The sequence below is a fragment of the Hyperoodon ampullatus genome (assembly GCF_949752795.1).
Source record: "Hyperoodon ampullatus genome assembly, chromosome: 2".
In the NCBI taxonomy this organism is placed as follows: Eukaryota; Metazoa; Chordata; class Mammalia; order Artiodactyla; family Ziphiidae; genus Hyperoodon; species Hyperoodon ampullatus.
Window position 1 is genome coordinate 8,516,409 of NC_136915.1, and position 21,403 is coordinate 8,537,811.

Genomic DNA, 21,403 nt, shown 5'->3' on the forward strand with positions numbered 1-21,403 from the left:
ACAGCCAAAAGTAAATGCATTTATTAAAAAAAAAAAGATGTACATGGTAAAAAGCCTTTCTATCAAAATGTTAAAGGTTATCTCTGTGTGGTAGAATTAAAGATGATTTAATTTTTCTCTTGGCATTTATCTATGTCTTCCTCATTTCCTACAATAAACACGTTATTATTTTTATAATTGGGAAAAAAAGTGTAAAAAGAAAAGAGAGAGAGAAAGAAGCAGAGAAGAGACCAGGCCCTTGTGAAGCGCCGCTGGTTCTAGGCGCCCAACGGTCCCTCCCGAATGTACTTTCCGCCATTTGGCTTCATTCATGTGACCTGAAGGCGCGTGAACGAGTGAGAACTCTCGGGATGGACAGTCGGGTGAGTGTTGTGCTCCAGGCCTCCCTTTCCTGAGTCACAGGAGACCCTCCTGCATTCCCCCCTGGAGGTGGTTCTGGATTTCTCCAGAAACCACGCCCCAAGGGCACACTTACCCCAGGCCACTGATCTGGACAGGATGAGATCTGCTCTCTCCTGCCAGAGCCGTGGTGGCCGCAAAAGAAAAGTCAGGAACCAGCTTTCTTCCAGTAAGAATTATTTTTAATGGTTTAAAAATGAGTTCGTACAAAAGCAGCACCACTGTGTGGTGCTTCCAGTCCATGGGAGGATCCCCAGGGTCTCTTCCAACACTATCTTTTTGGCCAATTGTGCCTGAAGCCTCTGTAGAGACAGCACGGAAACAAGACAGTTAGTTCTTCCAGTTTGGCTGAACGTCGGCTCTCAGCCAGTTTATAAAACGCTGCGAACCTTAATCATGCAGAACTGAGGGAAAATGGACTGTCTGGGGGTTGCGAGGACTGAGCGGGGCAGCAACGTGCCCCGAAACTCCAGCGGACAAGAGCGGGGCCGGGACGGCCGAGCTGACCGAGATCTACAGGCAGGTCCCTCCTTTACGGCCACAGCCTGGGGGTGAGTCCTCTGACCTCAGGGTCTGCCTCAAGGATCAGGGTTTCACGCCTCGAACTAAAGTATTCCTGAACAATGACAACCCACATTTGCTTACGGACCGTTTTTCTCATTCCTCAGAAACAAGCTGATCTAGGCAAACAAACAGACTATTTGCTCTGAGGTGCCCCTGGGAAACCGTATGGTACCGGGAGAGCTCTGAGGGTGACCGGAGCCCTGGGAGGCCGTGGCTGTGACTGGCATCCAGCGATCACCTCTCCTGTCCCAGCTAGTTTTCCAAATGACAGAGGGCGGGTTCGGGTTGGGAGAGGCCCTCGAAAGTCTTTCCACCTGAGGCCTCGGAGCTGCTCACCGGGTTCCCCGGGCCACGCCGGCCGTCTGGCACGTACCTGTCTGACTTCCCAGTTGGAAAGGACATGCTTTTGTTTCCCATCGACTGTTTAATTTTTTTGGCTGCAGTGCATTTCTGAAAAGAAGCCATCGAAGCTGAGTGACAACCATGACCGCAAGACGCACAGGAAAACACCCCTGAGCTCAGACGGCCCATCAAGGACTCCAGCGCCACTGGTATGACTCTGGTTTTCTTGCAACTGGACATTTCTGGGTGTTTCTGAAGGCAAGGCCGTACATATGAGCTACTGAAGAAATGGGAGGGCTCCACGTGGGCCTCGCCGCCCCCCCATGCCAGACGTCCAGCCACCCTCTGCTCTGACTGGCAGCAACGCCCACAGGGGGCAAAGGCAGGCCTGTGCCGGCAGCCACAGGGAGGGTTTCGGCCTGTGGCTATAATTCCCATGGCAGCAAACAGAGTAACACCCTTCAAAACCACACACCCACTTCTATAGACTCTTTAATAAAACATTTTTTTCTTGCGAGAATAGTTGATGGGTATTGTCTGTACTTGGGAAGAAAGGAGGTGAGGGAAAAGATATGCAAAAAGGATTCCTAGATGGACCTGTCTTCCAAGCAGTGGAAGAGGTCAGCAAACACGCACCTCGAGCATGCTGGAGTTCTCAGTCTATTACTTACCTTGCCAGACTGTGGCTGCTTATTTGGGTCAAACTGGGAAGAAGGTGTGGATTTGCTGTCTCCTGAAAGGTAAAAGAGACACCGGTGATCATGTGAGTGAATACACACAACAGACTTACTACCAGGCTGGGGACACAACATTCAGGAAGTGTGGGCTGCCAGTCCACTACCCCTTTACCGAAACTTCTGGCTGATGTAACTTCACAGATCATGTTCCCAGTAGCTAAGGGCAGCCTGGAGCCAAGGCTCATTTCTCACAGGTCTATTCTTAGGTCAGGGGCAGGTGGCTAAAGCACTGGCCACTTTACATCAAGGAAATCTATCTGGTTTCTGTGCAGGAGGAAGCCACTGTCAGTAAACTGGGACCAGAGGTGACATTCCTGCAGAAAGGAGGCTGCTCTGTAGTCAGGAATGCCAGCTACAGCCCCTTCAAGGTAGACAGGCTCTCACCGGCTCAGGAAGCACAGAGCTTCAGCTCCTGGGCATCAAGTTTTCTCAACAAACCGAATCTTTAGTGTGTGTGTGTATCTGTCTGTCTGTGAGAAAACGTGTTTCTGGGCACAAGCTCTGGTGAAGAAGGATGAAGCCACGATTAGAACAGACACCATCGTGCTGAACCACCAGAGCGGCTCCTACAAGTCAGTCCCAGGGGCTGAGGGAGGTGGGTTTCTGTCCGGTCACCACCGTGTCCTTGTCTTGCCCTCACAACTCCTGCTTTGTGCCAGGTCTCGGGCAGAGCTTAAGCTCCGCCGAAGGCCCGCTGTTTCTTTACCCCACAGCTTCCTCCCATGTGACGTGGCAGGTAGTCCTTGCACGGCACCAGTTCTGGTCTCACCAGCAAAAGCCTTGAAATCCGACTTGCTGTAGTCATATGGGGTAAAATCTTTTTCTGGTGGATCTGGGTCTTTCAGCTTCTTGGAGGTTTTGAGTCGTTTCTTGTCTTGTTTCTGTTCTGTCGTCCTCGGGTCACTTGTTGTTCGTTCCCTCTTCTTGGCAGCGTTCTCCAGCTGTGGATTGAACAGACCCGTAAGAGAGCAGCACGCCCCGCGTGCCCCGCAGAGAGCACATCGCGAGGGACCCACCGCCTCCTGGGCTGTAACAACTGATGCGGTGATGGGGAGCGGAGCGCCGGCGGGAAGTCTGGGCGGGGCTGCTGCCAGGTGGACCGAGAGAGACGAGCTCCCAGAGGGAGAATGACATCAGGCCACTTCGAAAGGCCAGGGCTGAGCATTCCAGATCGTTTGGGTGCCGGGGAGTGAAACAGCTCCCAGGAGGGGTGGGACACAGAGCGGGCTTGAAGGCCTGTCTACGTCTACAGGTGAGGGGCATGCTTATCCCAAACGCGGAGGGAGGCACATCGAAGGGGGATGACAATGTCAGCTTTCGTAAGGGGCACGAGGCAGCACCACTTGACAAGCCAGCGTGAACTGGGAAGAAGCAGGCATTTAATCCAAAGCTGAGGGTAAGCCCTCCTGACGTTCGAGAAGAATCCTGACCACAACCAGAAAACGCAGAAAAGCCAGCACGTACGGCAGCCTGCTGGCGGACGGGCACGGCCTGCTCCGCTGCTGCTCTGCACTCCTCCTTGGCCTGGTCCCAGGCAGCTGCAAGAGAGAGAACCATCTCTGTGCAGGCCTCCGCCCTCCTCTGCCCACAGCGGTCGCCCCAGCTGAGCGCACCCTCCCTGCCCCTCAGCCCCCTTTGCTGGTCCCACCCCACCTCCCCAAATCCCCACAGGGTGGCTGCAGTGGGGCTCGGGCCCAGATGCTCTTCTCACCACCCGCCCTCTCAGTCCACACCCACACCTGCCCCGCATGCACTGGCCTACGGGACACCTGTGAGGGTGCTGCGCCGGGATCTCAACTGTGACACATGAAGGACCAGAACCCAAACCTCGTCCGCCTCAAACCGGCTCCCTCTTCAGCCTCACTGTCGACGGCAGCCCCTCCTCCTCAGGCACTCAGGACGAAACCTCTCGAGTCCACGGACCACACCTGAGTCCTCACCCAACGCTGTGGGCTTCACTACGGGCCACACCCAGGCTCTGACTTCTCACCACCTGCTCTGACCCCAGGTTGTCCACACCAATGTCCCCTCGCACCCACATTCCGGCCCTGCCTCCTGACCGGACTCCCGCCCCTGCCCTCTGCGCGGCTTCCAGGGTGAGGCCTCCACAGCCTAATTCAGCGCACGTCCCTCTTCTGCTCAGAACCGTCCAAGGCTCCCAACTCACTTGGAATAAAAGTCCTGACAATGGACTCCTGCTCTCTGCCCTCCCCTCCTTCCCGCCTTCCTCACCCCCGCGGCCTCCTGGCCATGCTGAGCAGCACGGCGAGCTGTGGCCTTGGCCTCGCTGGGCCTCCGGTCCGGTACTCTCCCCCCGATCGCTGCAGGTCTCTGCTCAGCGCCACGTTCACTGACTGCCGTGAGGAAGTAGCCCCGCGCCCCCTCAGGCCCACCCCCAGCACTTCCTACCTCGCTCTCTGAGCAAGTACCCGCTGCCCTGACAGCTCACACATCTACCGGCTGACTGTCCGCCATCCCTCAGCAGGGGGGAGGCTGCGGAGGGCAGGGCCGGGTCTGCTTTGCTGTATCTGGCACTTCGCTGAACGATTAAATCGACAGAACGATGTGCAAGGGCCGTTCTCTAACAAATGCGCTGAGTTTCTGAGGAAGCAAATGCTACGCTACCTGTTTGCTCAGCTGCCTTCTTCTTGGCAGTTTCTTTAGATTCTTTTTGAACCTGTACCTGGCTTGCCAGCTTCCAACGGTTGCTGATCTATAATGAAAACAAACAGAACAAAAAAACTCCAGAACTCAGCCACCTAGGAATGCTTTATTTTTTTTAATGAGGTGATGCAGAGCATGCTAACCTAGCAGCTATATACATTCTAGGTTGTAAGTTCCATATCTAACGACACACAAAATAAAACCTCAGGCTGGCTTTACTTATAAGCTACTTATTGAGAAGGACAAAGTACAGCTGTATCCCAGGCACTGGGCTGGATGCTCGCATATCCACCATCTCATTCAGTCCCTTCTGCGATCCCGGGACAGTGGCATTAACATCACCCCTGCTTTACGGACAGGAAACAGTCTCGGAGAAGCTAAATAACTGGTCCAAGGGGCATGGTTAATAAATGGCGGAGATGGGATTCAAGGCAGGCCTCCTGCAAGTCTGACGTGCTTCTTTATGACACCGCCTGTACCTGCGGCCTTTGAACGCATCTAGGTGACAGGAAGCAGCAAGCACGGGGAGGGACGGATGGCTGCTGAGTGTGCCACGACCAGTGGGGGGAAACCCTGCCTGACTCCCCGTCTAACAGCAGCAGGCTAACCACCAGGGACAGGGTGGAGGCCCATCAGGGTGTCGGCCTGATTCTCCTGCCTAAAGAAAGAGTGGTGCTGGGACCAGAGGAGGGCGGGCCACCCATCCGACCGGAGTGCTACTTCCTGCGGGGAGGAAGAGGGCTTTTAACAGACAGTTAACGTGCGGGCTCCCGGGAACATCGCATGGGGACCCAGGGAAGAAGTGCTCTCATTCTTACTCATAATGCTGTTAAAAACAAACCACACAATATACGACAGAGTGTTTTAAAATTTAAGCTGTCACCTTTAAGAACCTTAAAGTCATATTCATATATAAAAACGCATCAAGCTGTACGTTTCACATCTGTGTACTTTACACCAAGTAAATTAAACTTCAATTTAAAAAAACAAAAACCAAAGATCTGTTTCTTAAAAAGTTCCCCAGGGCTTCCCTGGTGGCGCAGTGGTTGGGAGTCCGCCTGCCGATGCAGGGGACACGGGTTCGTGCTCCGGTCCGGGAAGATCCCACATGCCGCGGAGCGGCTGGGCCCGTGAGCCATGGCCGCTGGGCCTGCGCGTCCGGAGCCTGTGCTCCGCAACGGGAGAGGCCACAACAGTGAGAGGCCCGCGTAAGGCAAAAAAAAAAAAAAAAAAAAAAAAAAAGTTCCCCAATGCTTTCGAAAATCTGATTAAAGTCTGGCTGCTCTCTCTGGAAACAATGCTTATATATGAAGTGTTTCTTGCATTCACTTTCAGGGAGTTTCACAGATGGGCTTATTTAAAACAGAAACCTGGTTTAAGAAATTAAGAAGTCCCCTTTTCCTAGAAAGTCACTCTTAGAAAGGGTGACAAATCCACTTACTTCATAGATTTTCGAAGATGGATCGAACTTTGCTGTCTGAGAAACGTGAGCCCGGGATTCTAGTGAAGGCAGAAACTGGAGAGACGGAGACACAGTCACGTTAACCGCTGAGAAATGGAATCCGGACCCAGAGGTCGGTGGCGCGGAGATGGGAGTTTTCTTGCTGGTTCCATCTTAGGAGGCCTCAGTGCAAAGCATCAGCCTGGCCGCAGCTGCCTGGCCCTCAAGTGGGGTGTTCCTTTCGGCTTTGTCTCAAAAGACCTGACCCCAGGTCTCAACCCACCGCCGGGGGGGACGACTTCACAGTTTTGCGGCTTCCAGTCTCCGAACGCTCTCAGCTTCTTTTCCAGGCGAAAGGCACCTACAGCTACAGACAGCTCTGCCTCTTCCGTCAGCCCTTAACACACACAACCATTACTTACCATCCGAAATGGATTTTCAAAGGACTCCATTATGTTCTGGGCCTTTTTCTGTGCAACTGTTAATGGACCCTTTCCATTTTCTTCAGCACTAGGTTCCTGCAGGGACAGAAAATGATCACTCATGTCATCATTCTGTGACATTAAGATACAAGCAAGAGGAATAACCGTAACAGTAACGATACTAACAGCTGACAGTCATTCATTCATTCACGCCATGCCGCATATGGGGATTTTAGTTCCCCGACCAGGGATCAAACCCGTGCCCCCTGCAGTGGAGGCACGGAGCCCTAACTACTGGACCACCAGGGAATAACTTAAATTTATTTTTTTATTTAAAACTTTGTTGGGAGTTCCCTGGCAGTCCGGTGGTTAGGACTCGGCGCTTTCACTGTAGTGGCCCAGGTTCAATCCCTGGTTGGGGAACTAAGAGTAAGCTGCAGAAAAACCAAAACCAAAACCAAAACCAAACAAAACAAAAAAGAAAACAAAATCAAACAAAAAACAGAAACAAACCCCCCCAAAACCCAAAGACCCAAAAAACTATTTTAAAAATTTAAAATTTAAGTATAGTTGATTTACAATATTAACGACTATTTTTTAAAAGCCTCCCCTATGTATAAGGCACTGTAATAACCTATATTAGCACACAGTAGGGTGTTTAATACATATCTATTGAATCAATGAATTCTCACCATGTCCTTACAACCTATGAGCTATGTGGCATTATTCTCACCATCTTACAGATGAGGAAAGTGTGGCTGGGAGAAGTTAAGAAAGTCTTCCAGAGCCTTGCAGCTAATAGGTGCAGAACAAGGATTTAAACCCAGGTCTGGCTGGCTCTAAAATGTGGGGTTGTAACCTGAAATTACCTGAAATTTAAAATCATACACCTTTATAGGTAACCAATGAAATTATGCAACAGAATGTTGTTTCCACCTGGGTTCATCAGCATGTGCTACCCTTTGGCTTTTTCTGTAGTTAGGCTCCCTGCCACACAGGGCACGAGGGGATCCAGCATCCTTTAGACCAGGCACAGTGCTTACACATCCACACAGCCGCAAGTTCACGCTCACATCTTTAGCTGCCTAATCACTTTGTGTCTCAATGAATTCTGCGGTCAACTAAAGCTCCTAGACTTCTTTTCGCAAGAAGCAAGACTAAATGTATGTAGTTAAGTGAAAAGGCAAGCTCACTCCCGGGTGGTACATCTTGCAGGTGGCACCTCGCCTCCCTGGCTTTGGCCCAGCACCCGAGTGTGGTGGGATAGTGTGAACGGAGACCCCGTACCTACTGGACCACCAGCTTCTTAGCCATCTGGACATCTGCTAAGCTCGACACTTGTCTTTTTCCATATAGACAGTATCCTTGCTTCTCTTTCTCAGTTCCTTCTTTCTAGAAATTATGGTTTTTCCTTTCTACCACATCTATTGCTTGCTGTATTCAGAATTTTATCTGTGCATTTTCCTTTTGTCCCTGGTCATTTCAGCATCTGTCCATCCTGACCAACAAATGCACCTTGGTCTTCCTTGTGCAAAGAACCTGCAGCTCAAGTCACTGGCGGAAAGGAGAAGCGTGCTGAGTGGGACAGACCGGGATAAGCTCTGTCGCATCCCAGCCCGATTCCAGGAACACGGCTGGGCTCAGGCGGGCCACGCTGGGACTCCACACTGGATGGAGTCACTACCTACCAGGACTCAGCCTCTCTCCGGGATGGGGAACAAGCTCCTACCCACTTCCTGGTGCCTGATTTCCCGCAGCTCACTTCCTCTAACGAGCCAGACCGGAGAAATGCTCTTTAAATCTTCTCTTTTTCATCCAAAGCGCATACAGGTGGTGCTGGCGGCTGTCAGGAAGGTATACACAGCACACACTCTTCATTGGAGAGATCACTCCATCCCTTCTGGGAATCAGGGTGAACTGTCCTTTGACCATGGATGTTCGGGAAAAGTCCCTGCTTATGCGTCCCTGGAGCCCACACCGGCTTCCCTGGGGGGCCACTGGTGAGTATCAAGATGTCAACCCTCCCTTGAGGATCTCCTCATGCAGAGCGCACAGAGAATCCTCTGCCACCTCTCACAGACCCCCTCGTCAGGGCAGTAAACACCATCTGGCTGATGGCCTCCACGCCCACTCCCACCACCGCTGGCTTCTACTTCTGGTGTTCGGCTCAGAGGTGGCCACGACACTCCAGGCAGACAGCCTGTGTGATAAACCCAGTACATCCCCCCGGTCTGTCTCCCCTCCCTGAAGATGTTACTCACGTTAAATAACGTGATGACGGCGGTAGCGATAAGGCATCCGGTGTCCGGCAGGGGCTCCTCTTCTTCTCGGGCAGTGGGGAGGCCCTCCTGCTTCTGCACCGGCACAGGCCCTACAGGGAGGGAAGTCAGCACGGTCGAAGCCTGTGGGATGACACACCAGGCAGCCCCAGCTGTCCAGAATATTCCAGAGGGCTTTTCATTACCATTGGTTCCAATGAGAGGACAGCTGTCTGACGGAGCGTGGGAGCAGTCGTGGGGGCCGAAGAGAGCATTCTCCAATCTCTGCATCAAAAAGAAAGCACCCGGTTGGCACGAACAACCTGCAAGCAGGGGGCAGCCTTCTGCCCGAGGGGTCAGGCCCTGTTGTCTGTCAGGGAGGTTGGGTCCGCGCTGGCTTTGACTCATGTCTCCCCCAAAGAAGCAACAACAAACACATCACGGTACCTCAGGGTTGGGCGGTGGCCCGTTCTTCCTCACTCCAGCTGCAACTTCAGACTGAAAAGTAAAAACAAAGAGAATCTGAGGAAAGTTCCCTACATTTGACGATACACACATTTTTTTCCCCTCAGCGCAGACGGGTCCGTTCACTAGACGGTGTTTTTCTCAAGAACCCAGAGATTTTCTCTCATCCCTTCAGCCCTTCCAGTGCCTGGCACTATAATTACTTAGTGCTCAATAATTATTTGTTGGATGAAAGAATAAAACCTTTTATCGTAACAAGGCACAATGTGGAAGGATTCCAAAGAGCTTGATAAAGATTCTTCTCTTGTCACCAGAGTTTCTCTCTTTACTTGGAAAAAGTATAGAGCCAAGAAAGAAATTTTAACATGAAGACAGTAAATGTGTTTATCCTCAGATTCTCTTATTTTTTTATTTTTTTGTGGTACGTGGGCCTCTCACTGTTGTGGCCTCTCCCGTTGCGGAGCACAGGCTCCGGATGCGCAAGCTCAGCGGCCATGGCTCATGGGCCCAGCCGCTCCGCGGCATGTGGGATCTTCCCAGACCGGGGCGCGAACCCGCGTCCCCTGCACCGGCAGGCGGACTCTCAACCACTGCGCCACCAGGGAAGCCCTCAGATTCTCTTCTTTTTCACCTTTTCAAAGGGGCTGATTTTAAGTCTTCTGGAATCAATATATCTTTCAAAAAATTATAAACATGATTTACCACATACTGACACTACTGACACAAAACATGAAAAACTGTCCCAATAAAACACAAATCAAAATATGCAAATTTACCTGACATCCTGCATTATCTACACAAGAGCAGAGGCGTGCTGGTGTGTGTGCGTGCCCATGCGTCGCACATACAGACGTAACATATGGATCTGGATTATGGGCTGGGGACCCTGCTTTCATCTACAATTTCCTGAACTTTAGCATCTCCTTCACAGTTAGCTCTTTCTGAATTCCCCTCTTCTATCCAAGGTTCTCATGTTTCCCATCACCTCGGCTTTATACGTGGAGTGAACTGTCCTTGACTCCACCTCCGTTATTTTCAAATCCACTTGCCAGTCTGGGAATACCTCTAAAGCACTTAGCATGGTGCTCCAAAAGAAATGGCAGGGAACTCCCTGGCGGTCCAGTGGTTAGGACTTGGCACTCTTACTGCTGAGGGCCCAGGTTTGATCCCCAGTCTGGGAGCTAAGACCCCACAAGCCACATGGTACAGCCAAAAAAATGAAAAAAAGAGATGGCAGCTGTTGTCTCCATCTGTTATTAAGTCCCACCGATCTTTTCTTCTGAAGATGCTTCTTGTACCCATCCTTTGCTTTCCATTTCTGTGACCAACACACTCATCAGGGCACTATCACTTCACTCTGGACCACTGCCCATTTTCCAAAACAAGCTCCCCGTGCTGAGATCCCCACTCCATTTTATCCCGCCGGGTTAACTGCCTCTGAACAACAGCTAACCAGCCCATTAGACATCATCAGACATCAAGGACCGTTGGATGATCAAAGATAAGGTCATAAAAAAAGGATGAGTTTTAGCTTTTGATTATCATAAAGATACACCCACTGGATTTCCTAAATCCTATTATGTCTTCAGGATTTTTTTAGAATGGAGACCAGCTCACGTACATAGGACACCACAAGAAGTAAGACACTGGCAGACAGGGCTGAGATCCTGCTGAGTTGGGAACGTTCAGCAGAAAAGCTTTCTTACCTTGAGCAGGGGCATCTCTCGCGCCTGCTGAATTAAAAGATGCATTTCATTGATCTGCTGCCGTACAAGAGGTGGCACAGGGTTACAGCAGGCTATGATGCCCTGAGGTTCCCTGAAGGCAAAGCGAGAACACACTCAACTCATCGCCTAGGGACGCAGCCCTCAAAGGCTCCAGGAAAGAACAATACCCAGATAAAGCCAGAGCACTGGAAAGCTCAGGTGAACACCAAGGAAACACCGTCACGTCAGGGCAGCCCAGCCAGCTGCTCCTAGACGTGCTCCCTGCTGCCCTGAGCCTTGAGCAGAAAGCCTCTTACAGGTGCCTCCTGCTAACAGGGAGAGCTGGAAAGCAGGGCCGCAGCTCTGCTGTACTGCGATTCTGCAAGGAGGTGACAGAAGATTATGAACTTTGATTCTCTGCTTATACTTCAATTAACATCATACAACATCTAAAATCATAAGACAGCTTAATTTGGAAGAAGGTACAGACATTTTCCTTCCTTGTAAGTGGATGCTATAGGCTCAGAGACTTACATGGGACTCAGTATAAGGCATATCCACTGAAACAGTTCCAGTTCAGAAGTTTTACTGCCTAAATGGCAGCCCAAGGGCAGAGATTCTGCATTCCCTGGCGCTAACTTCCTTGAGCACTGATCTTCTCTGAGTAAACAGCCTTGAGGCAACAACAATCAGGGAAGCTGGATTGTGAAGGACAACTTTTCTCTACTGAGAAAGTCAGCGAGCATATTAATCAGGTCTCACTCACTTGGGCAGTTCCTCGGCTATCTTTAGCATCATGTGGTTTGGCAGGACATATCTGGAATAAAACACACAACGGGATCACATTAAATTCAGCCAACAATTTCCACTATATGCTATAACCCTGGGAAAACAACCAACTTTCATGGCAAAAAGGAAAAAAAGTCCATTATTTGCTTGTTACCAGACCTGGCAAGATTAAAAGAATCTCTAGTCTCTTACCCATAACTTTCATCTTCCCTGCGAGCCGTTTTATCCCTCCAGGCAAACAGCAGCTGAAAGGCTGTTAGCTGCTGTGTGTTGAGATGTTTCTTTTGCTTTCTATACAGTTCCAGGTAAGATTCATCCGTGAAGATAGGTTTGATGAATTTCTGCAAAATATCAGCGAATATTCAAGATCAGTGGGCATCACTATTGTGCCCTGGGCTCTCTTCATGAATGGAAAGAGCAAAGCAAAGAACAAGCGGGACCTGAGCGGAACCGGGTGTCGGGCTTTACCTTGAGGCAGATGTCACGGCTCCGCTGCCACTCCACCTGCAGCTGCGTGGGCTGCTCGTTGCCACGCTCCCACAGCTCCAGCCTCATCTTATCATAGATGTAAAGCAGGTAATGAGTGTCGTCGCGGGCATAGTTGAGCATTTCCTCGGGCAGAGGTCTAGAGTTGCAACAGAGAACACTGTTTCACACCTCTCCCCCTGGGCGGCAATTCAACTTGTCTGCGCTGCTGGAGCTAAGACATTTTTGGCTCCTTCTGATATCAAAGATCCTCTCCCAGCCAACACTACATTTCTACCAGCATCTCCTGCATCTTCATATGACAAGCCACTCTTTTCACAGCTGGGCAGAAAGGGCGGCAGGGCAATGATGTGGTTAAAAATAAGGGCCCTGCCCTCCTGAGTTTGAATCTTAGCCCAGTGTATGGCACGTGGCATGGGTGAAATAACAGGTAATGGTTTTTAGATTTTATCATTTGCATCTTACATTTGGACTTCACTACATTCTCTTTAGAAATTCTGGCATGAGAAGTGGAGAAAAGCTTGGTGCTTCTCCATACAACAGCTGCAACCTCAGAGAGGAAACCGGCCATCGGAAAATGACCAAGGTGAGCAAGAATCCCATAAAGTATGGCCAAGACTCTTGTTACGGCCTTTGACTACAGTAAACACTGACTCTAAGGCTAAGTCAACTCTGTACCTTAGAATCCTCTCACACCTATGGGAGACCATCTCACACATACACAAGCATCCCTACTGGGGAGATGTGAGTTACAAACAAGAGACTGGCGTGGACAAATGCTGACATGGTGTGGCTCTTTCAACTACTACTTCCATGAAGCATAATGCACTATTCGTTTATCTAAGACAGTAATTCCCAGCTTTTTCAGATAGGAAGCATTTTTTTAACCAATCCATTTAAAAAGTTTTAAATTCTTCACATTACAGAACTAAACTGAAATTTACTAACATTCCCCTCTATGTAACATAATCAGCCCAACATAAACTTCATTGCTATTCTAAACCTTATGCCACCGAAAACAACTGGAGAAAAGCCCAACGACATTCAACTGAAGATCCAAATGGTGTTACAGCCTGAACGAGGGTCTCCAGGAGTGGGAGTTAATGAACGCCCAGGCCTTCTTCCGCCATCTCCATTTCCTGGTCAAGAACAAACTAACCGTATTCTCCAATCGGCCAGCTGATACTGCTTGTTTGATTCCACACTGCAGTAGAGCTTCAGCAGATGGTCGAGGGAGTGCCTGCCCAGGTTAAGAAGGCGTGCTGCCTGATGGGTATCAAACATGTTCACCACGTACAACCCAAAGTCCTTCTGTAGCCATTCTATGTCTGAATCGGCACCATGGAAGACCTGAAAACAAAACCACAATCAGGCAGTACAGTGGCACAAGGCCACTTATACTCTGAAATGAACTCTGCCCCTAGGTTATTAGAACACTGGAATTAGAAGCCAGGATAAAGATTAAGATGGGTTCAGTTTTTAAATGCCTCTTTTAATTTGGGCCACAGCCTTCTACACTCCTAATTGCATACTTGTAACTGCTAACAGCTGATGATTCTAAGAAAGCTGCTCTGCTAGCTTCAAGGGTAGTCATTAAGTCCAAACAATCTTGAGAGCATGGGCTCACTGTAGTACTCATCAAAGTGATTTAACATTTTTCTGGGTGGTAACGAGCTAAGCCTTAGCTCTTCTAACAGGGGTTTAGAAACAAAAGCAGTTTAGCATGTGGTACCCTAGTGTGAAGTTACTGTTATTTCTCTCAACTTTATTGGGTCTACGTTGAAATGACGAAAACAGTAAACTGAAAAGCACCTAAATCTTGCACTCACATGCAAGAGTGGGAAAAGGCTGGCTGACCTTAACAATAGCTGGGTCTGTGAGGCTCTCATTGAGAATGTACATGTCACTGCGAAGCTCCAGGGTGTCAACGATGAAGTCTTCTGTCCGGGTGGAAATCTGCATCAGGCAGGTGAGCCCTAGGAAGCTCCGGTAAGAGTGGTGCTAAAACACACAGAAAGAAGGGAGAACAGGAGAAAAAAGATTTTACCAGGCTTACCTTTACCGATTTTGAAGTCAGTTATAAAGCAGAGTAATACAATTAATTTTTACCAAAAAGTAGATTTAAGTTAGTATTAATTTTATATTTCTTGAGTAGGTGAACTCACAGGAAATGTAAAAATTTCATTCCAGGTCATTAACAAGTTACCTCCAAGTCTACAGCAAATTCTTGACACTTCAGGAGCTTTTCATTGAGTTCCACCAGTTCATCCAGCGAAGACACGAAGTGGCAGGGTGTCTCTCCTACAGGTCTGTATAACTGCATCACAGAAGTACGGGCAGAAAGAGAAGACTGTTAAGAATCATCTTTCATGAAAGTACCAAAATTACGAGTTCACGAAATAATCCAAAGTCATAACCTTCTACTTTAAAAATATTTAAGGAAAGCCAAAATTACATCCAGTAATTCTATGTATTTGATTCTTCCTGGGCTACTTGGGTACCATCCATCAGCTAAGGTTGGGCACTTACCTGAGGCTCTGGCTTTTGAAGGACTGAGTCTGGTGGAGTGAAGTGATCTAGTTCGTACTGATAAGGATGTGCAAACCTGAATCAATAAAACAAAAAGAAAAATCTTTTTGATTAATTCCATGATTCAAGGAAGAACAACTGCTTTAATCCAATTCGTAAAAACAAACAAGAAAAGACCATTGTGAAAATATTTTTAAAAGCATCATTGTTTCAACGACGATTCAAGTGCATCAGAAAAAAAAAATTGGGTGAAACTTGTTTACCCTTAAAGTATGATAATTCAAAATCGATTCATTTATAAAGATTTGAGCACTAACTGGCCAAACACCATATGGTTGCTGTTGTGGATGATACAGAAAGGTGAAATATGTAATTCCTTGTGGTTTGGAAAAACGAATCTGTGAGGTGAGAAAGGGTGGTCAATACCTCAGTTGGTCATATACCAAATGATGTCTTTTTTTCAGTTCCTCTATCAGATACCTGCATAAAAATCCTAAGTCTCTGAGTTCCTTGAGGGCACGGCTGCCTTTCATTACCTTTATTTCTCTAGCACTCAGCTAGTGGCCTCACAGTGCAGGGCTGAGGCACAAACGCTCAGACACTTTGGCTGCACGTGAGAAAAAGACCAACACTGACGAACTTTTCATCACCGTTTTTCTTTAAACTGAAATCAAAGTCCTCTTGTCCATTTTAAGCAAAGTTTTTCCAAGATGCTTATCCTGCCAGTGAGAAATGTCTTTTCTGTACCGGATTTATTGGTGAGCATTACCTTCTTGTTTGCGTCCACACCTAACAAGAAAGGCAGAGTGGTACAAAGGGAGGACAATTTTAAGAAAACTTGGGCTTCAAGTTCTAGTTCTGTGGGTAGTTAGCATCCCTAATTTTGTTTTCTCATCTGTCCAGTGGGGACGAGAGCAACTGGCAGCTCTCAGGACTGCGTGAGGGCTACGTGAGACGGTGCTTGTGCGAGGCCCTCTGCGAACACAAGCAGGAGGTTTAATCGATGAGATGCACGTCAGGATAAGGTGAACAAAGTCACCCACTCCTCCGATTCTGTTCTTATTCACACATTTTACAAAAGTGACACCGAGTGAAAATGCGGCACGAGGGTCAGGACTCAGGGCAGGACGTTCAGACGGGCCAACACTTACATGTCCTGCTCTACCTGCTGGGTTCTCTGCTGGTGGATGAAATCCGCCAGGGCAGGGGGGACATCCAAGTCCTCAGGTCGGTCCTGTGGGCGCTCCCGCCTTTCTTTAGAGAGTGCTGGAGACGCAAGCAGCGACAAAGACACATTCACATCTTGTCTAGTTACGGAGGGTTAACTGGCTCCCTCTGAATTTGAAGAAAGGAAGGTGGGAGGGATACCTTTTCCCCTTGATTTATTTTTGTGGGGCAGAGTTGGTACCACTTACCCTGAGGGAGGGGTTTCTGAGCATTGGGCTTGATGAAGATTTTAGGAAGAAATGGCGTGTTGGAATTGTCAATCTTCTCTCGGAATTTAAGCTGAGGTCGGATGATGTTTTTTGCATGAAGCAGCCGGAATGTTTCACATTTTGTTTTTTTGCTATATTCTCCTGCCTATGATCAACAAATATAAATACTTTATAACACAGCAACTGGATGAATTAGAAAACTAAATTCCAACTTATGCCTTCCAAAGACCACTCATTTAAGAATGTATGTGTGTGTGAGACTGGGGGGTTAGACAAGAGGGTGTAATTAGGTTGTGTCTATTTATGAGAACAAGTTCGGCAGTGGCCAGTTCTGTGTCCAATACGTTAACACAGAAATGCAAATCAGAATGGGTAAGGGCCCTACTGCAAAGATGACAATGAAAAGTCTAGTTCACCCGAAAAGCAGCCCTCACCTTCCGGTTCCAGCTGGACACTATGGTTTTAGGGACCTGCAATCCTGCAGGGAGGACAGGCTGTTGATTCTTATTCACACCTGATGCTTCATCCAGTAAAATGCCCTAAGAGTAAAAGAGATATTAATTTAGTATCTTCCTTTCAGGGTTAACAGAGCTAATTACCTAAAATTTTTACGAAATACATTCAGAGAATTATGTGTGAGAGTACACACTTGTAAGGGTGGATCACTGTAGGAGAGGTGACTAGACAGTCATTGCAAATAACTGAAGCATTATTTGCTCAAAGACAGGGCTGTAATCAGGCACTCCCTACCCTTGATCAAGTCTCTTTACAGTTCTGAATTGGGCTGAAAATTCAAAAGTGATTCAACAGTATGATTGGCCCACTAAAATAATTAAAAAGACCCTAGACTGTATTAAACATAGAGGTACGGTATTTAGAATGAGAACGAAGCGTGTCCTGATCTACTTTGTAAAGATGTGGAATCTCAGTTTGGGCACCATTAACAGAGGTGCACCCAGTTGATAAATGCCAGGATTTGAAATCATGAAGTATGAGAAACCACTGAAAGACCTGTGGGCATTCAGACCGTGGAAGAGATGACTTCAAGGGATAGGAGAGCATGATTTAAGTATCTGCAGGACTGTCACATGGCTGAGAGTCAGATGTGTTTTGGACAATCTGTGTGTATTTCTGTAAAGGATGTTATGCTGTAGTATTAGGTGTAAGTAGACAGTCAGCTAGATCAAATGATTCACATCTCCCTCCAATTATGCAAGTCAGGGTGTTTAGCAGACTGTGGATAATAGTAAAAATAGACTAAATTTTGGTTGGGATCTGTATCCAGAGGCCTCTTCTCTTGCAACAAAAAGGGATTCGCAAATCTGGAAGGTAGATTACTAATATGGAACTTTAAAAATAGCTTTCCCTGGGCTTCCCTGGTGGCGCAGTGGGTGAGAGTCCGCCTGCCGATGCAGGGGACACGGGTTCATGCCCCGGTCTGGGAAGATCCCACATGCCGCGGAGCGGCTGGGCCCGTGAGCCGTGGCCGCTGAGCCTGCGCGTCCGGAGCCTGTGCTCCGCAACGGGAGAGGCCACAACAGTGAGAGGCCCGCGTACTGCAAAAAAAAAAAAAAAAAAAAACCTTCCCCCGGGGCACTGATACTCTGAAGTGATATATATGAAGACAACTGTGTTATTTTTGGGAAAAAGAAGCCAACTAGCAGAGGGAGGGAATGTCATTATAGGCCAGAAATGCTAAACTTCCTTTCTTTTCATTTCCTAAGGTGCTTGGGTTTCTTTTCATATTCAATAATACGAAAGCTCTTCATTTGTTAGTAACCTTAAGAGTAACGTGAAATACTCACCACTCTTTCCAGAATAACATCATTGGTATCAACCAGCAAATCAAACTTGTCCTCCAGCTCAGTCACTTTCTTCTGATCCTTAATGTTGCTTCGACACCCATGGTACTGCATTACCCTACTCATGCTAGAAAGGACAGGAAAACCACAATCAGCTTGTATACTTTTATTCACTTGTTTACAATCTAGGAGAACGCTCCCAAGGCTTGGCTCAGACTATTCCCAATACTTTTTGATCAAACTAATAAAACCTGCACCCTTTAGCAAAAAACATTGCTAGTTGTATGGCACTGGGCAATTCACTAAATCTCACTAAGACTTATTTTTCTCATCTGTTATTTGAGGGGGTGGAAGAAACTATCCTAAAGCTTCCTTTAAATTCTAAAAAAACATATACAACACTATGTAAATAATGTACTCTGCATTCATTGTTTTAACGTGAAATCTAAAACAGATTCTCTAATTCTGTCATGCAACAGTTAAACAAAATCAATGTTTGTGTAATGCCTGTCCTAATACACTTATTAGAAAGCTATTACTAAAAAAGAAAATAGATTTTAAAAAAAAGAAAAAGAAAGCTAATACTTGTGACTTTCCAAGTTGTGTGAGAGAATCTTGGGTCTTGGTTTTCAAGTCCCATATTAATTAAAAAAGATTCATTGTCTATAGCTGCAATAGTCAATATATATATTTTAAAAGTAAAACTCACAATTTACCAAGTAACATTTCCCTAATTAACATTTCCCACTGTCTCGTTTTTACATTTTATAGCTCTAAAGCACAGAAAATTATGGTAAGAAAAAAACAAATTTCAGGAAAAATCATCTACTTCTTTATAGTCTTTTCTTTCAACATGAGAAACCAATATACAGTACTTACCACTGAAGCAACCTGTCTCCCTGTGTTTCACAAAATGCCTGGAAGCCAGGAAAACTTCGGTAAAAATCATACTCATCACCAAACTGTGGTAGGCCCCCAGATGCCTTGGTGACTGCCACCACTGCCCCAAGAGCAAACTGTCAAAAACCAGAAAAACAAGCATGTTTTAGACACGGATCACCATTCATTCAGCAACTCATTGTTTTCAAGATCTGCTATATATAATGAATTGTGCTAGATGATGAAGACCTTCATGCATCCAACACATATTCATTTACTGCCGATTTTACACCAAGCCCTTATGATACAACAGTGAACATGAAACCAAGTTTTGGAGCTTACATTCTTGGGAGAGTAGGGAGAGAAGAACAAATACATATGTAATAGGACTAAGATTCAAAACAACCTGGGTTTGAGTCTTGGCTCTACTACCTATGGACTGTGACCTTGGGCAAGTTATTTTATTTATTTGAACCTTAGTTTCCGCCTTTGAAAAACAGGCATAAGGGGGACTTCCCTGGTGGTGCAGTGGTTAAGCATCTGCCTGCCAATGCAGGGGACAAGGGTTCGAGCCCTGGTCCGGGAAGATCTCACATGCCGTGGAGCAACTAAGCCTGTGTGCCACAACTACTGAGCCTGCGCTCTAGAGCCCACAAGCCACAACTACTGAGCCCGCGTGCCACAACTACCGAAGCCTGTGTGCCTAGAGCCCATGCTCCGCAACGAGAAGCCACTGCAATGAGAAACCCACGCACCACAACAAAGAGTAGCCCCCGCTCACCGCAACTAGAGAAAGCCCATGTGCAGCAATGAAGACCCAAGGTAGCCAAAAAAGTAAATAAATAAATAGATGTAATCTCTCATTATTAAAAAAAAAAAAAAAAAAAGAATCCGCCTGTCAGTGCAGGGGACACGGATTCAAGCCCTGGTCCAGGAAGATCTCACATGCTGCAGAGCAACTAAGCCCGTGCGCCACAACTACTGAGTCTGCGCTCTAGAGCCTGCGTGCCACAACCACTGAAGCCCCTGTGCCCAGAGCCCATGCTCCACAACAAGAGAAGCCACTGCAACGAGAAGCCCGCGCACCGCAACCAAGAGCAGCCCGCGTTCACCGCAACTAGAGAAAGCCCGCGTGCAGCAATGAAGACCCAATGCAGCCAAAAATAATAAATAAAAATTAAAAAAAAGAGAAGTATAAGGGACTTCCCTGGCGGTCCAGTGGTTAAGACTCTACACTTCCACTGCAAGGGGCACGAGCCACGTGGTGTGGCATGAGCCATGTGGTGCGGCAAAAAAAAAAAAAAAAAAAAAAAGACAATATAAGAATATTCTAGATCTTTTGGACGAGCAATTTAGAATGGCTACTGTCCACAACTGGACTAGTGTTTATGGCTCGGTGCCAAGTAGGTCTCTATTTTAATTGTTGTGTGATAATGAGAAAAAACCTGAAGTGGCTGTCATAGGTAAATGACGGTCATATCAAGGCCAACTGACATTACTGTGAGTTGTGTAATAAATGTTTTCCAAGAAAAAAAAAGGGAGAGAGAGAGAGAAAGATGGGAACTTGAATCATGGTGGGGTACATGGTAGCGTTGAGCCACCCAATCAGGACCATGGCTAGTGGCCCAGGAACTATTCAGAACCAAATAAATGAATTAATAACAACATGTGCTAATGATAAATTAGATATAATGTGAGTGGCGTTTTGGAGGATCTGTAGTGCTAACTTACAAACTATTTTAGTTTCATGGTCTTGGAAGAGCTATGCATGAGGTGTTTAATCCCAGGTTTGTTTGTTCATATTTAAGCACCATTAGACAAATAATCTAAATGAACTCTATGTTCCTTCGAGGAGGCATTGATAAATGTTCTATAGCACCTCCAGGAGGGACACTCGGTGGCAGCTGTAACAGGTGACATTAAACCCAGGGTTTGGGATTATGTAGGACTGGACCTCAGGAGAGGGAAGAAGGGTCATCCCGGCCGCGGGAGGCATAAAGCAGCCGAGTCTCTCTGGAGAGTTGGTCGGGTGGCTCAGGCCTGGGCGGGGGCGGGGTCGCGAAGGCTGGGGACATCAGGGTGACCAGGAAGCCCTTCCCAAGAGGCGGAGACGGCTCTCCATACTCGGGACTGCATGGGCTCAAACGGGAGATCAACGACCCTGGGGAGTGTGCCGTCCCCCAGAGTCAGCGTGCGAGGCCCCGCCCCCGGAGAATGAAGACTGTGCCCGGAGCGGGCAGCGACCCCTAGACCCCCGCCCGAGGCTCCGCTGCAGCGTGCACGCGGCCGCGTGGGCGGCCTCCGAGAGGGTCCGCGCCTGCTTCCGGTCAGGCGCGGGCGGATCCCTGTGCCCCCGAGGCCTCACGAACTCACCTTCACGAAGCTGTCTGCATCGGGGAAGCCGGGCAGCACCATCTCCCCGTCAGACGTGGTAGCACTTGTCGCCGACTGGGCCTTGGACTCTCGGGGACTGGGAAGCGCCAT

General features: G+C 47.9%; 1 protein-coding gene across 1 annotated transcript; it reads right to left on the bottom strand.

Annotated features, from left to right (window-relative positions):
- Window positions 1–565: 565 nt before the first annotated feature.
- On the bottom strand, window positions 566–21,403 carry EXOSC10 (exosome component 10; the record flags this gene model as incomplete). The annotated part of the gene is made up of 25 exons (XM_079697203.1): window positions 566–701; window positions 1,337–1,413; window positions 1,977–2,038; window positions 2,812–2,983; window positions 3,507–3,580; window positions 4,668–4,755; window positions 6,148–6,222; window positions 6,570–6,665; window positions 8,831–8,940; window positions 9,034–9,112; window positions 9,275–9,325; window positions 10,999–11,110; window positions 11,765–11,815; window positions 11,980–12,128; window positions 12,256–12,412; window positions 13,433–13,623; window positions 14,131–14,274; window positions 14,480–14,590; window positions 14,803–14,878; window positions 15,954–16,068; window positions 16,218–16,383; window positions 16,673–16,777; window positions 18,044–18,167; window positions 18,920–19,056; window positions 21,293–21,403. 25 exons carry the CDS (start codon window positions 21,401–21,403, stop codon window positions 671–673), a joined length of 2,664 nt encoding a protein of 887 aa, XP_079553329.1. The 3' UTR covers window positions 566–670.